Source organism: Sinocyclocheilus grahami, unplaced genomic scaffold, assembly GCF_001515645.1.
Source record: "Sinocyclocheilus grahami isolate Dianchi unplaced genomic scaffold, SAMN03320097.WGS_v1.1 scaffold126.1, whole genome shotgun sequence".
NCBI classification, from domain to species: domain Eukaryota; kingdom Metazoa; phylum Chordata; class Actinopteri; order Cypriniformes; family Cyprinidae; genus Sinocyclocheilus; species Sinocyclocheilus grahami.
This window is the reverse complement of record NW_015505305.1, coordinates 324,498-339,991: the sequence shown is the minus strand read 5'-3', so window position 1 is coordinate 339,991 and position 15,494 is coordinate 324,498. Positions and strand designations below refer to the sequence as shown.

Genomic DNA, 15,494 nt, shown 5'->3' with positions numbered 1-15,494 from the left:
AGCAGGCGTACGCACTTTTCCTTGTGGCAAAGTCGGAGTACTGCAGCTATTTGAACATCTAAGCTGCAATAATAATAAAAGCGGTGTACGTGCAAGCACCGAATTCATCATAAACAATAAAGATGCAGTGCAAGATATAAATTGTGCAGTGTAGTCAGTTTTTTTTATTAACGGGAGTTTTTGCAAGATTAAACTGACCTTTTTAGTAGCCTAATGTTGAGAGTTCTTTAATCGCTTTCTGTACACGGTTTATTCCATGTTGTTTTTTATCTCTTTTATTTTATTTTACAAGAGAACTTGCAAAGTCTTGTTTTAGCCTACTACTAATGCGTAAAATAGAAAAAATTGCATAAACGCATCTCCGACACATTTGAGCAGCATTAGTAAACTGTGTAAATATAAAGAAATGCCAAATCACATGCAGGTTTTTTTCAGACCGGAGACCATAATCGTGTAATAATTTATTTTATTATGATATGAAACGTCTAATTTTTCTTTCAGTAATGTTTTTTTTTAGTTTTTCAAGAATTTCGTGATACTAAACGTTTTATTAGTTGTCATAACAAGTGATTTTAAAAGTAGGATGGCTCACTTTTTATAACATGACAGAAAATTTTACTTGAATTCGTACTTTTGGAAACCTAATTGTTTTATAATTACTATTATTATTATTATTTCTGTTGTTTCTAGAAGTAGTCATTTTGATAATAGTCAACAGAAAAAAATATAACCACACACACATTGTTTGTCCACAGAATAATTACACATTATTAAATAAAAAGCGTCCCCGCACGAACCTCTACATCCGCCAGCAGGACCTCAAATTTTTTTTTCTTTGTGCTCGTGCTTGTGTTCTATGCTTGTGCTTCAAGCATAGAAAATCGGATATTGGCGTGTGCTCTTTTATATGGTAATGATATTAATTAGGGGGTGTTTACAAGGCGGAGATCTGACACCAGTAAGCTGCGCACAATTTTAAGATCATTTGCGATTTATAAATGTCACATCTGGAAGAGAGGCGTACGCACATGTTTTTGTGCGCACGTTCGTTTTCTCTGAATCGCACTTACGCACTTTTGAGAAATTAACTTAGAACAAATTTAGGACGGTTTATATGCAACATTTTATTAATGAGGCCCCTGTTTACTAAAACCGAATATTTTTGAAAACACCTGCCAGGGTGAAGATTTTTAAAAAATCTGGTTGCAGTGTTATCGTATAGACAGCAAAACCGGAGCTTTTGGCATGTGACGTCAGAGGCTGTGCTGTTATCTCCGCCTACTGGAAACTTTTTCAGGCTTCTGATTGGCCAACATGGTTTTACGGTTGAGATTATATCGCCACCTGTTGGTTAGGCATGCTGTTGACAGTGCATCATAGCATGCGTATGCGTTTTCATGTGGACAGAGATTTTTTTTAAACGGAAGAAAGAAAAACTCTGTTTTTAAAAATACCCGTGTACGTGTGGACATGGCCTAAGTGATTCAGTTTTTTTCCTGACATAATGATGTTATACCTTTCACTTGGATGTTAGAAGTTGCACTGAGTAAATACAGCTGGATAAAACAAAAACTGTGTCCATCTTCATTTCAGACTGTAAAGCAACAAAATTTGATTATTTTAAAGGGGGGGTGATTCTTTTCTATAACCACTGTGTATATATATATATATATATATACACACACACACACAGAGAAATTAATTTAAAAAAAAAAAACTTTTTTTTTTTTTTTTTTTTTTTTTTTTTTTTTTTTAAATTTTTTCCCTTTTCCTGTTTTTTTTATTGGTAATAAAATAACATGCTCCATTGTCTTGCTAAGACTATCAATTTTATGTATCCTAAAGGCATGCAATTAAATTATTTGACAATTGTAAATGATTGTAAATAAATAAAAAGACAAATATGATTTTCTTTGATGTTTCTGTTTCTTCACACATCAACATAAGCTCTTTTGAAGCTTTTTTCAAGCTATTGAAAAAACGGTTATAAAGGTTAATTTAAAGATGTGTTATTTTAGTATTATATATATATATTATATATATATACATATATACACACACACACACAGAGAAATTAATTTAAAAAAAAACAAAACTTTTTTTTTTTTTGCTTGATTTTATTCAAATATTTACGTACCCACAGATGAAAATATCATCAAATATATGTATGCAAAATTGAGGACATAGAGCTAATGACTGGAAGACAAAATATGGGCAGAGGTTTTGTAAGGCAAGCTCTATTGAACAGATTTTCAAAAGGGTTAATAGGCAGTGTCAGTGAGACTTCAAATCACGCTAGATTTCATAATACAAGAAGAATTTTCATCATAAAACAGTCAAGAAATTAGCATCACCACACACTGCAAAGGTTCGGATCACAAATGATTAGTCCTTTGTGGGATGTGAACAGTTACACACAGGTATTCTATCAGGAGCAGTGCCATGCAAGACCATCATAGACAGTTTTATCTGAATTCAGTGAGTGTTTAACAAAAGTGCAGCACTTATATTATGTGAATATCAACGTGATATCAAAGACAGCACAATTTAATATCAAAATCTGATATTACTATTACAACACTACACCAATAAAATGACTGTATATTGAGTGTGTATTAGCTGTGCTACTCTGGCAGTTAATTGGTGAATCCGAAATCATGAGTTCAGTGGGTGTCGTTCCAAATAAGATCCATGAGATCTCCAAGGAGCATCTTCGCCATTCTAATGTCATTACTTCTGACCCAAATTCCCACCAGTCGCTCTAAGTACCAAACAACTAGAGCGAATTTCTAAGTAAAAATCATACCTACATCAGCTAAATCAGCATGTCGTAAAACAGCAGTGCTGTGATTCTTAAGGCCCAGCCTTTCACAGTAACTTCCTCAAAGCAAAATCTCCTCCATCCGGATCCTTAAGCGAGAGGGATGCTCCGCTTTTTTCAGTGTCAACCCCTCCAAGCTCAGTTTTAAAATCAGCCACTAGAGGGGGTATTTCCTGATTCTGTCACTGAAGTCTTTTATGTACCTTCCCCTTTGCCTTCTTCCTGCTTCGGTTCGGAGTTTGCCAAGCTCTGGCTTTTCTCTTCATCATTCCCTGCCTCTGAAAGCGAAAAATATAGTTTTGTTAGTGAAAGCAAAAACATAAACAAGAGACAGATGGTTTTAATGAAAAAGAGCTAAGAGTAAATACTCGAAGACCTTCAGCACGGCAGGCTGTTTAGCAATCGCTGCAATGCTTTTTCACAGGGATGCCTTTAGCTAACAGGCCGATATTTGATAAAGCACATCCGTGTTTGTCTTGAGCTAAAAACTGGTGCGGGAAGCCACTAACATGCCGTCTAAACTCTCTAGTTTGCCCAAAGCAGGCTTGTCTGATACATTATTCATGGCTAGCCTGCCTCTCAGTGCCATATTACATTACTGCAGTATTTTGATGACACTCCATGTTCTTTCTGAAGAAGCAACACTCACTTTACTCACCTTCTTTGCTAATATTAAGCTCAGACAGAGTTTGGGAAAGTCCGCTAGCGTCCAGGCCGAAGGAGGTTCCCAGGATGTCGTGTACAGCATTGCGTCTGCCGGTCCTTCCAGAAGCAATGAAGTCTTCATATGTCACCTCGACATCAGTCATATCTAACGCGTTTCAACATAGCAGTGCCTGTGACAGAGAGAGATGTTTTTTTAGACCCGCTGTGATATGCAGTTGCTTTGCAAGTCATTAAACATAAAAAACTCATGTGACTAAGAATATAAGCTCACTTTATACCTACTAAATGGAATCAAAGCAGAAAGAACACAAACATCACTCAGTGCTGCATTAAAATGTCATTTTAATTACAACGTAATTATTAAAATATTTATTTGCTTACTGCTACACAATGAACCAATGGTTCTCAAAAACATTTAAAATTTATTAATAACATATTTTTATGCTAGTCAGTCAAGATAGCATTTCCATTTTAGCATTTCCTGATCCAATGATCCATTTTTATTTTTAGCAATGTATTTTTATATTTTATATGGACACTATTTAAAATATTATAATAATATCTAATAATTATAATATTTGTAATTTTTTTTTATATTTCATATTTTGATATATAATAATTGTAATATTTGTAATAATTGATATATACATTATTATATGTTTTCATTCAATGTCAATTTTTTTTCTTAACCTACATTTCTTAAAAATATGCAACAAGCTAGAAATTATACATGTGGAGTGTAAACTACTGTTCAAAAGTATGGGGTCAGTTTTTTTTTTTTTAAAGAAATCACTTTTATTCAACAAAACTTGATTAATTTGATCAAAAATGACAGTAAAAGACATTTATAATGTAACAAAAGATTGATATGTCAAATTAATTATGTTCTTTTGAACTTTTTATTCATCAAAGAATCTTTGAAAAATGTATTACAAAAATAGTACAACTGTTTTCAACATTGATAATAATGAGAAATGTTTCCTATTCTCCAAATCAGCATATTAAAATGTTTTTTGTAGGACTGTGACACTGAAGAGTAATGGCTGCTGAAAATACAGCTTTGCCATCACATGAATAAAATACATTTTAAATTATTTTTTAACAGCTATTTTAAATTATAATAATATTTCACAATATTACTGTTTTTACTGTATTTTCAATCAAACAAATGTAGCCTTGGTAAGTATGAGACTTCTTACTGAAACGTTCAATACTGATCCAAAATTTTAGAACAGTAGTGTAACTTTTTAGATTCATAAATTTCAAACATTTTCAAAATGATTCCATTACTGATCAACATTTGAACAAAGACTGTTCTAACCAATAGGAATCCCAAGCAAGTAACAATGTAAAGATTATAGAAGCAGCCATAATATGCTTGGCCTAGATAAGAAGATAAGCTTGGATAAGGGACGGTTTATTCTGTGCCACATTTGTGATCTCATCTCATGCATTTCTAAATTGTCCTTCTGGATTTGCTTCTTATTGGAGATTATTTTTTTATGTTGTGTGAAAAAAAAAAAAAAAAATATATATATATATAAAACATAATAATATTTAGTATTTTCATATATATATATATATATATATATATCCCATAAAACATTTTTAATAAACTGATCCCTGATCAGATCATCAAAACAGATGTGGCACAACTCTGCAGTAAGATTAACTACAATTTTGTTAAATATTTTGCTAAATATCACTCATGAGATGTAAGGACGGTCTTCCCTGAGCTCAGAGTTATATTTAGCCAATGTTATCATCTCAGCAGCACAGTCATTCTCAGCTGTTGCCTTCAAAATGGTGCCACTGTGTGGTGAAACACCCATAAGGGTCATCTTTAAAGGGCTGTTCACAATATTATTCACACATACTCAATTCTTTTCATTTTGGTTAATAAATAAGCAAAAAAAAGAGTATAATTTGTTTTAATGTACTCTCTTTATGTAGTTATATGACATACATGAGCATGTGATCCACGTGCAGGTCAAGTTTATGCAGAAATACAGAAAATTCTGAAACTTTTATTTTCCACTGTACTTGATATACCATAATATCACATTCTATTGAAAGGCCTCTGGCTGTAAACAAATGAATTGCCTTTTTCCATTTATACATGGGAAAGAGACATAATCTAAAGCCCACTTGGCAAATGAGTTCAAGTCCAAGAAATCAATAAGGACTTGAGTGAGCAGTTCCTCAAGGCAACAGTAACAACTGTGCAGAAGAGTTTTCACACACGCTAAACCTGCCTATGTCTAGGTAGACCTCTGTGGAATCCACCAACACACCCACAGAGATTACATGCGCAACAGTTTGGACAAAACAGCCCTAACAAACTAAAAATTCAACAATAGAGGCTCAGCAGGGTCACATTTTACATACAGTAACAAAGAACAAGATAAGACTGCTGTAGAAAGAGTGCAGAGATGGGTGTGCCTCTTTTCTTGCATCATGTGTACACCACTGATGTCCGAGTCCTGGGACAGAACAGGCTGCAGCTTAAAGAAAAAAAAGTTTATTTATAATAAATTGTGTAGGTGTAAAGGTGTAGGTGCAACCTGCTTCTTCATCCATTTTCTCACTCAATATGGGTGTCAGTAACTCATATTAAAAAAAAAGACAAAAAAACATTTGCATTCAATATATAGGTCTATTATTCAGAATGAACATAAGTTTTGATTGTACCTAAAATTATAAATGGTTTCATAAATATGTGATGGTAAAAGATACATTTATATTCCAGTTTACTAATTTTAATCTATATGTAGTATTGAGGTATGATCTGAGAACTGGTGGTTCCAGGGGAAGTGAGTGATAATACAATGTCATCATTTCAATACTAATAAACAGAAGTCAAATGAAATAGTCATTCTAGTTCCCCGAGGGAAATCGAGCTGCGTCAGAAAATACTAGGGGAACGCCTTCAGCGATACCAAGCTCTGAATCATATGTGTTATCAGTCCAATCGATGGGCGAGACGTCAGAGGCGGGTGACGTCATGACCAGGAAGCTTTAAAAGCACGTGAGGTGCAGCCGGCGTTAGCTTTCTGTCATCCAGCAAAGCTCTCTGTGTGTGTCGGTCACGATCTATGTTCTGTGAGTCTTATTTATTATTGTCTGTCCAAAAAGTTACACGAGCATTCAGCAAAGAAAGTATAAAGCAGAAAATAAGATGTCTAAAGTAAAGACAAACAAGGACGAAAGCAGATCGCATTATATACTGTGTATTCCTCCCTGCCCACGCTACATCACGAGCGGGGATACACACAGTTTGTGCGTGGTCTGCTTGGGAGCGGAGCGCCCGCAGAGAAACAGGCTGAACGGCAGAAGAGTAACCTCGATGAATGCTTTCTGCGTGCTAAGCCTCCATGCCGGAGCCTGCCGTTTTTTTCCCGATCTCCACACCGAGGTGTCGAGATCGTGGAAGAAACCATTCTCGGCCCGCTTATTCGTCCCTGCCTCTGATTACTATGTAAATGTGGCGGGGATGGGTGAATGCGGTTACAGAGTGATGTCCCGGGTAGAGCAGATGCTTGCGAGCTATCTGTCGCCCGGCGCGGCATCGTCTCTGAAGGCTCCGTTCTTGCCATCCAAGCCGCTGCGAACCACTTCAGCACTGGTGGGCAAGGGGTACTCGGCAGCGGGTCAGGCTGGTGCGTGTCTGCACACTATGTCAGTGTTACAGGCGTACCAAGCCGACCTGCTAAAAGAGCTTTATGAAGGCGAGCAAGTCAAGGCAGATGACATTTTAAAATTAAGGAGAACCGCTGATTTAGCTCTACGCGCCACCAAGGAGACCGCCCGTGCTACTGGGCAGTCCATGGCAGCTCTGGTGGCAACGGAGAGGCATTTATGGACCCTGTCCGATATGAAAGAGAAGGACAGGGTCTGCCTTATGGATGCCCCGCTTGCGCCTTCTGGTCTGTTCGTCGACGCCGTCAATTCCGTCGTCGACAGATACCAGGAGGTTCGTAAACAGGCGGCGGCATTCCAGCGGTTTCTCCCTCGCTGTTCTATAGCTTTGGGGGCTGCTGGGCGGGAGCAGCCCCAGCCGGGTACCAGCTCCTCATATAGGGAGGTCCAAAAGCAGAGCGTTGCCTCTTGCGCTCCCCCGCAGCGGAACCGAGGACGGCGGCGCTCTAAGTCAGGGGCTTCTAAGGCGAGGCCCGATCTGAGGGTCGTGCTTCAGTCGAGGAAGCCCTCGAGAAAGCCCTCGACGAAGCGGTCCTGACAATTTTAAGCCCAGGACTGCTGAGGGCGACCCCTACTGGGGAAGAGTGGGGTGCACCGCATTACACGGTGTCCGTCTCTCCCCAGCGCTCTCAGGAAATCGTTCTGCCAACCCTGCCAGTGTTCCAGGGCGCAGCGGTCTCCAGCGAGTGTTTCTCTCGCTATTTTCTGCCCAGGAACGTAGCGGAGTTGAGAGCCTCGCCACCCATTCGGGGGTCTCTCGAGCAGCTAGTCTCCTGCCGGTCCTCCGATTCAGGGCACCCAGCTAGCAGCTCCAAATACACCAGAGGCCAGTCTTGAGAGACTGGTTCCCTTAGTAGATTATTTAGCAGCGTGGAAACTACTGCCAAATGTATCTCGTTGGGTCCTGCAAACTGTAGAAAGAGGCTTCAGTTCGCATTCAATTCGGCGCTCCGCCGCCGCCTTTCAAAGGGGTTTTCCTCACATTAGTGGGCCCAGAGCAGGTTCTGGTATTAGAACAAGAAGTGAATACTCTCGTGAGGAAGGAGGCCATCGAGGTGGTCCCTCCTCTTGACAGGGAGTCCGGGTTCTGCAGCCGGTACTTCATTGTTCCAAAGAAGGATGGAGGGTTACGTCTAATTTTAGATCTGCGGCTATTGAACCGCTCAGTCATGCATCTGAAGTTCAAAATGCTCACTGTCAAACAGGTCGTGTCTCAGATCAGGTCCGAGGACTGGTTCGTCACGATAGATCTAAAAGATGCTTATTTTCATGTCTCCATCCTTCCCAGTCACAGGAAGTTCCTGAGGTTTGCTTTCAGGGGCAAAGCTTACCAATATCGGGTCCTTCCCTTCGACCTAGCACTCTCACCCCGTACTTTCACAAAGTGTGTAGATGCTGCTCTGGCTCCCCTGCGACTCCAGGGCATCCGCATACTCAATTACATCGACGATTAGTTGATTTTAGCTCAATCAGAGCAGATGGCGGTTCGGCATTGAGATGTTGTTCTCGCTCATATGAAAGAGTTGGGGTTAAGACTAAACGCCAAGAAAAGTGTGCTTGCTCCATTACAGAGGACCACTTATCTGGGCGTGGTATGGGATTCGACCATGATGCAGGCACATTTGTCGCCTGCTCGGATCGAGTCGATCCTCACTGCAGTCGCGAGAGTCAGAGAAGGCCGGTCACTCACTGTCAAGCAGTTTCAAAAGCTGCTGGGTCTGATGGCAGCTGCGTCCAACGTGATAGCTCTTGGCCTGCTGTACATGAGACTCCTATAGTGGTGGCTCAAGACCAAGGGGCTCTCCCCGAGGGGAAACACACTTCGCATGATCAAGGTCACGCGGCAATGCCTACGTGCCTTAGACATGTGGAGGAAACATTGGTTCTTGTCTCAGGGCCCGGTGCTGGGAGCTCCTTGTTGCCGCGTAACGCTAGCGACGGATGCATCCCTCACCGGTTGGGGAGCGGTCATGAATGGCCACCCTGCCCGCAGTCTGTGGAGTGGTCGCCATCTCACGTGGCACATCAACTGCCTGGAGATGCTGGGCGTGTTTCGAGCCCTCAAACACTTTCTTCCAGACCTAAGAGATCGCCATGTGTTGGTGCGCACCGACAACACAGCGGTGATCTTTTATATCAACCACCCCGAGGTGGTGAAGCAGATATGGAGAGTTTTTGGCCAGGCTCAGGTGGACTTGTTTGCGACCTGTCAGACATCGCAATGTCCCCTCTGGTTCTCTCTGACTCATCCAGCTCCACTGGGGCTGGATGCTATGGTACAGACTTGGCCGAGGCTTCGTCTGTACGCCTTTCCCCCGATCGCTCTGCTCCCGGGAGTTCTAGAGAGAGTGCGTCGGGACGGGGTCCATCTATTCTTTCCTCAACGGCACTCCATGGGAGATTCCCATCAGGAGAGATCTCCTCTCACAGGCGGGTCATGGTGCGGAGACCGCCTGCTTGACCCAGTTAACTACCCGATTGGTACAGTGCTGGAGTTCTTGCAGGCCTGTTTCTCCGCGGGGTTAACCCACTCCACCCTGAAGGTCTATGTGGCAGCTATTGATGGTCCCTCAGTTGGCAAGGACCCCCCGGTTAAATGTTTCCTCCGTGGTGTGATGAGGCTGAAGCCACAGGTACGATCTCGTGTCCCTCATTGGGACCTCGCTGTGGTGCTAGATGCTCTCTGTAGGCCTCCCTTTGAGCCTATCGAGGAGATATCAGATCGTCTTCTTACATTAAAGACTGTGTTTCTCTTGGCTATAACTTCTCTAAAGAGAGTTGGGGATCTGCAGGCCCTTTCTGTGGCCCCTTCCCATCTCGACTTTGCGCCCAGTCTGGCCAAAGCTTTTTTGTACCCTCGTGCGGGGTATGTCCTTAAGGTCCCCTCCTCTACACCATGGCCTGTTGTACTCCAGGCTTTTTGTCCTCCTCCCTCCAGGGAGCCCGACCAGCAGAGGCTTAATTGTATGTGTCCAGTGCGAGCACTGGATGCATACGTCCACAGAGCTGCCCTGTGGAGAAAAGCGGACCAACTGCTTGTGTGCTATGGTCCCCCTAATAGAGGTCATCCTGCTTCCAAGCAGACCCTCAGCCGGTGGATAGTGAATGCCATTACTGTTGCCTGTGAGTCCTCTGATCTCCCCTCACCCCTCACATTCGTCAGGTTCTATGACCTAGATTTGCGAGCCACTCCAGACCCCTCTGTTCTCTTACCATAGCTGTGCTCTTCCACACTAGGCAGGGATTTGCAAGTCTGGCGGCGTGGACATCTCGTTCCCGTAGCGTTTTCTGATGCAGCTCGAGTTCCCGAAGGGGAACGTCCCAGGTTACGTATGTAACCATGGTTCCCAGAGGGAACGAGATGCTGCGTCGCAAGGCCATATTCCGGCTTCCCTACTAGAGCTTGCTTCACTCCTAGAAGCTAACGCCGGCTGCACCTCACGTGCTTTTAAAGCTTCCTGGTCATGACGTCACCCGCCTCTGACGTCTCGCCCATCGATTGGACTGATTACACATATGATTCAGAGCTTGGTATCTCTGAAGGCGTTCACCTAGCGTTTTCCGACGCAGCGTCTCATTCCCTCGGGGAACCATGGTTACATACGTAACCTGGGACGTTATCTAGTAATATTATTTTTAATATAATCTAGTAATATTTTTTTTTTGGCAGTCCACTTTTGATCTCTAACATATGATGGAAAATGTTCTACAAAAGCTCTAATGTTAGTTGCAATTTGCATCATAATAATAGTGAGATCATCTAAGATTTGCTTCATTCATAATTAAACCCTTCATTGCCCAAAACTCAGAATATAAATCACCTTATTAACTAAAGCAAAACTGAAACAATGCATATCGTCGTGACATTATAGCTCGCCCCCTTTGCCTTTGAATGAACAAACAATCCTGACAATTTGACAGATTTGTGAACAATTACAGCTTAAAATTTATTATTTATTAAGACGTTAAAAATTCAAAAATACAAAAAAATATAAATCATTTTGTTGCAGGACACTGCTCGCTCTCGTCCTTGACATGTCACGTGTACTACGTAATAATATCATATCAAAACATAGCCTTGAATCCAACATGACATATCCAGATATGGCAGCTACAAGTGCAAATCCCAGCGGAGCAATTCTTTCATTTACAGCACAGTATACAGGCGTTTGGGCTTATATGAATGCAACGGTTATAAATCTGACAGGCTATACACAAATGCTAATGAAACAGGCGCGCGAGCGACTCGATCATATAAAACGACTCAGAGGCCGAGCGAATTCGCAAATCGTACCTGTTTTAGGCTGGACGTTTTCCTAAATGTCAAGGCTGTGCCGTTTTGTCGCTCCAGTTAATGCAGTAGGATGCGACGGAGCTGTCAGTGGTGCTGCTGCTGCTGCTGCTGGTTTAGTCCATGAGTCTGCAAGAGAAGAGAGGGGTGACGTATGCGCGTTGCTGAGTGCTGATGATATGCGAGGATTATCCAAAACCATTCTATCTGCTGATGCTCGGTAGCGCTGAGGCGTTTGGTTCATCTCAGTGACTCGAGTATTTTGAACCAGCTCACTGATCCGTTCAGGGACTCTTTTTGTTGAGTGAGTCGTTTTTGTTATGACTCGTTCGCTCATATGATTCTTTTAAAAGACAGTTCAAATGTTGAAGGTCATCGGTCATTCACCTAAAACATTGGTTTCTCGTTGATACACAACAGGACATATGTGCCATTTCAAATAAAACATGTCCATATGTTTTCATTGAGTAAATTCCAGACAATGCAGCTGTTGCTTTGAAATGCATTTCCCACCACATGGCAGATGTCCTGGGATCAGTGTTGGGAGTAACTAGTTACATGTAACGGAATTACGTAATTTAATTACCAAAAAAATAGTAATTGTAATCAGTTACAGTTACTAAGAAAAAATGTGTAATTAAATTGCAGTTACTTAAGAAAATGTTAAGGATTACAAAGGGGGTTACATCTGATTTTTTTCACACACACTCCCACATACAGATTTAATTGAGTTCTTTCATAAACTGCAATGACTGCTCTAAAATATGAAACACCAATGTTTTAGAAGTTTATAACATGCTTATCTAATAGGGTTTATGTATATGCATTTTTTTTTTAAGATTAACTGTTTTTTTTTCTAAGGCATTGTTAGATTCCAGTGTTTCCGGTCATAGCTATGCAAAGATTAGATTTCAAAAACAGTATCATAGCTATTAAACTATTTCTTGTTATTATTTTAAATATGTATTTAACCTCAGAATGATTTTAAAGTAAGTCTGATTTTGTGGTGGGTGTGCTTCAAAGGGGACACCGGATGCCCATTTTCCACAAGTTGGTATGATTCTTTAGGGTATTCTTGAAATGGTCTCAGTGATCGTGTAAAACAACACCCTTTTTACCTTGTCAAAAACAGCTCTGTTCACAGCGACTCGTTTCGGTGCATATCTCTTTACATGCTAATGAGCTCTGCTCACCCCGCTCCTCTCTTCTGTGGAAGAGCAAACGCGATTCGCAAATAATCATAAAAAATCAAATGTGTGTTGGCACCAATACCCTTGTGGGCAGTGTGCCAACATACAGCGCTATTGTGCTTTGGGTGTCCCGTGTTCAAATTCTGACTCGAGGACCTTTCCCGATCCTGCCCTACCCCCCTCTCTCTCCCACTTCACTTCCTGTCATGTCTGATCTGTCCTATCACAATAAAGGCAAAAATGCCAAAAATAAAAAGTGTGAGACTTACTTCTTGTGGAGGTGCAGTTGGATCATGAACAGCGGAGCGGGTACTGATCCATCCTTGAGTTTTAACTTTTTATCAAAACCTGCCTTGAATTGTCCCTCATTCAGAAAGCAGTCTGGAGTAAAATGATTTGCGCAGCCAGACATAAACGAATTTAGTGAAAGTGAAGTGAAGTGACGTGGCTAAGTATGGTGACCAATACTCGGAATTTGGGCATGCTCTGCATTTAACCCATCCAAGTGCACACACACAGCAGTGAACCCACACACCAACAAAGTTGGGGGTTTGGTGCCTTGCTCAAGGGTCTCACCTCAGTCGTGGTATTGAAGGTGGAAGAGAGTGCTGGTATTCACTCCAAAATCAAAATGGCTTGATAATTGAGAATGTTTAGGTTTTTGGGGGATTAAAAAAAGGAGTGAATTTTTATGATTGTAGGGTGGTTGTGTCTACACACTGTTAAGACACATTTATATGCAAATGAAGATATTTTGCATCCAATGTCTCCTTTAAAATGAAAATATTACAATCTTAATTCAAGTGATGAAGGATTTCGAATGCCTGACAGTTATCAGTGTTGAGCACATATTGTAAGTTTAACCCTGCCTGGTTTACATGTTTGAAAATGATTAACAATTGAAAGCATTAGACATTTAGAAAAGTCATCAAAAAGTCATCAAATGTAATCAGTTACATTACTTTAATAAAGTAATTGAAAAGTTACACTGCTTATTACATTTTAAGTAGGGTAACTTGTAATCTGTAACTTATTACATTTCAAAAGTAACTTTCCCAACACTGGCTGGGATGCTACCCAGCATACAGCAATCCATATATTTTTAACAAGGGCTCTATAGTTTGACATTTCGTCCAAAACATGTTGTTTGTTGCTTGCCGGGGCCGTGTGAACAGGATCCTTTAAACAGAAGAATATGGTGCAATATGGCATCTGCAATAGACAATATTCCTTTATTTTGGTTTTGCAAATAGAAACTTTGGGTCTGTAAATTTGTCAGTAACTTTAATAACAAGAAAAATACGTATTCAGAATTTTTTTTTTTAAAAAACAATATATATATATATATATATATATATATATATATATATATATATATATATGTGTGGGGGATATATAAAAAAAAATAACATATCACTTTAACAAGGGCTCTATAGTTTGACATTTCGTCCAAAACATGTTGTTTGTTGCTTGCCGGGGCCGTGTGAACAGGATCCTTTAAACAGAAGAATATGGTGCAATATGGCATCTGCAATAGACAATATTCCTTTATTTTGGTTTTGCAAATAGAAACTTTGGGTCTGTAAATTTGTCAGTAACTTTAATAACAAGAAAAATACGTATTCAGAAAAAAATTTATTTAAAAACAATATATATATATATATATATATATATATATATGGGTGGGCGATATGGAAAAAAATATCATATCACGATTTGTTTTTGCAAGTTGTCTGAACATAACAGTCAAACTAATTTCCCTATTATAAAGACAAAGCCTTTCAAGGTAACAAAATAAAATAAAAAATTATTTATGCCAAAGTGGGCGAAGATAAAAATCTTTGTCATTAATTTATCTTTGTTATTAAAAAATAAGAACAAAGATACACATTACAACTACACATAAAATATACAAATAAAACAAACAGTGCTTTATTTTCAGGTACAATAGGTGTATTTAGCAGTAGCATTCACGAAATTGAATGAACAAATACAAAAATAAAACACTATATAGACTGATTCCTAATACAACTGTTTTAAAGATCTTCAGTCAAGAATAGCCAGTGATTTTTCTCTTTGTGTTTTGATGTTTTATTATCGTTAAAGGAATATTTCACCCCAAAAAAATTATGTCACCTGTCTGGCAATTCTGTCATAGTGTTTTATTTTCATACCATCATTTACTCACTCAAAAGTTGTCCTGAAGGAGTTTATTTCTTCTGCTGAACATTAATGGTATTTTGAATAACGTGGAAAACCAAACAGTTACTGGTCCCATAGTATGTTTTCCTATTCAAATTTAATGTGAACCAGCAACTGTTTGGTTACTTAAAACATATCTTCTTTTGTGTTCAGCACAAGAAAGAAATTAATACAGGTTTGGGACAACATGTGAGTGAGTAAATAAAAACAGAAATTAAATTTTAGGGTGAACTATCCCTTTAATGACAGAAGGCTGCATGTTTAGTACTGTCCCTTTAAGAGCTGCACGCATCTAATATACAGGCATGCATCCATTTTTCTCTCAACTGTTTACTTTCATTTTAGACATAACCAACTGTGTCTATATGTAAACCTTGTGTGTTTCGTCAGTATTAGCGCAAAATATAACTTATTTCAGTAATCAGGCGCTGTTTGACAGGTTTTTAGTGCGGCGCTCAGAAAAGGCGCACATCAGACCAGAGCGGGAATGAAACATTTAACCGGTAATGCTTTAAAGCAGATGCAAATAATGTACTTTTGTGACTGCGAATAAGTACAGTGTCCTGTGATAGTAACTCTACCGCTGAGTTAACATTTTATATTTATTTATATGTGTGTGTGTGTG

The 15,494-nt window shown here is 39.8% G+C and overlaps 1 protein-coding gene across 3 annotated transcripts; it reads right to left on the bottom strand.

Annotated features, from left to right (window-relative positions):
- Nucleotides 1-2,226: 2,226 nt before the first annotated feature.
- On the bottom strand, nt 2,227-11,743 carry LOC107590190 (cAMP-dependent protein kinase inhibitor alpha-like). Of its 3 annotated transcripts, XR_001609752.1 has the most exons (4): nt 11,481-11,743; nt 5,876-5,991; nt 3,480-3,657; nt 2,227-3,099 (listed from the first exon to the last, which is right to left on the bottom strand). XR_001609752.1 is itself a non-coding variant. In XM_016278819.1 (2 exons), exons 1-2 carry the CDS (start codon nt 3,628-3,630, stop codon nt 3,017-3,019), a joined length of 234 nt encoding a protein of 77 aa, XP_016134305.1. In that variant the 5' UTR covers nt 3,631-3,833; the 3' UTR covers nt 2,227-3,016. The 3 variants fall into 3 exon arrangements, 1 of the variants encoding a protein (XP_016134305.1); XR_001609753.1 differs by lacking the exon at nt 5,876-5,991; XM_016278819.1 differs by lacking the exons at nt 5,876-5,991; nt 11,481-11,743 and having other exon boundaries at nt 3,480-3,833.
- Between the last annotated feature and the right edge of the window lie 3,751 nt (nt 11,744-15,494).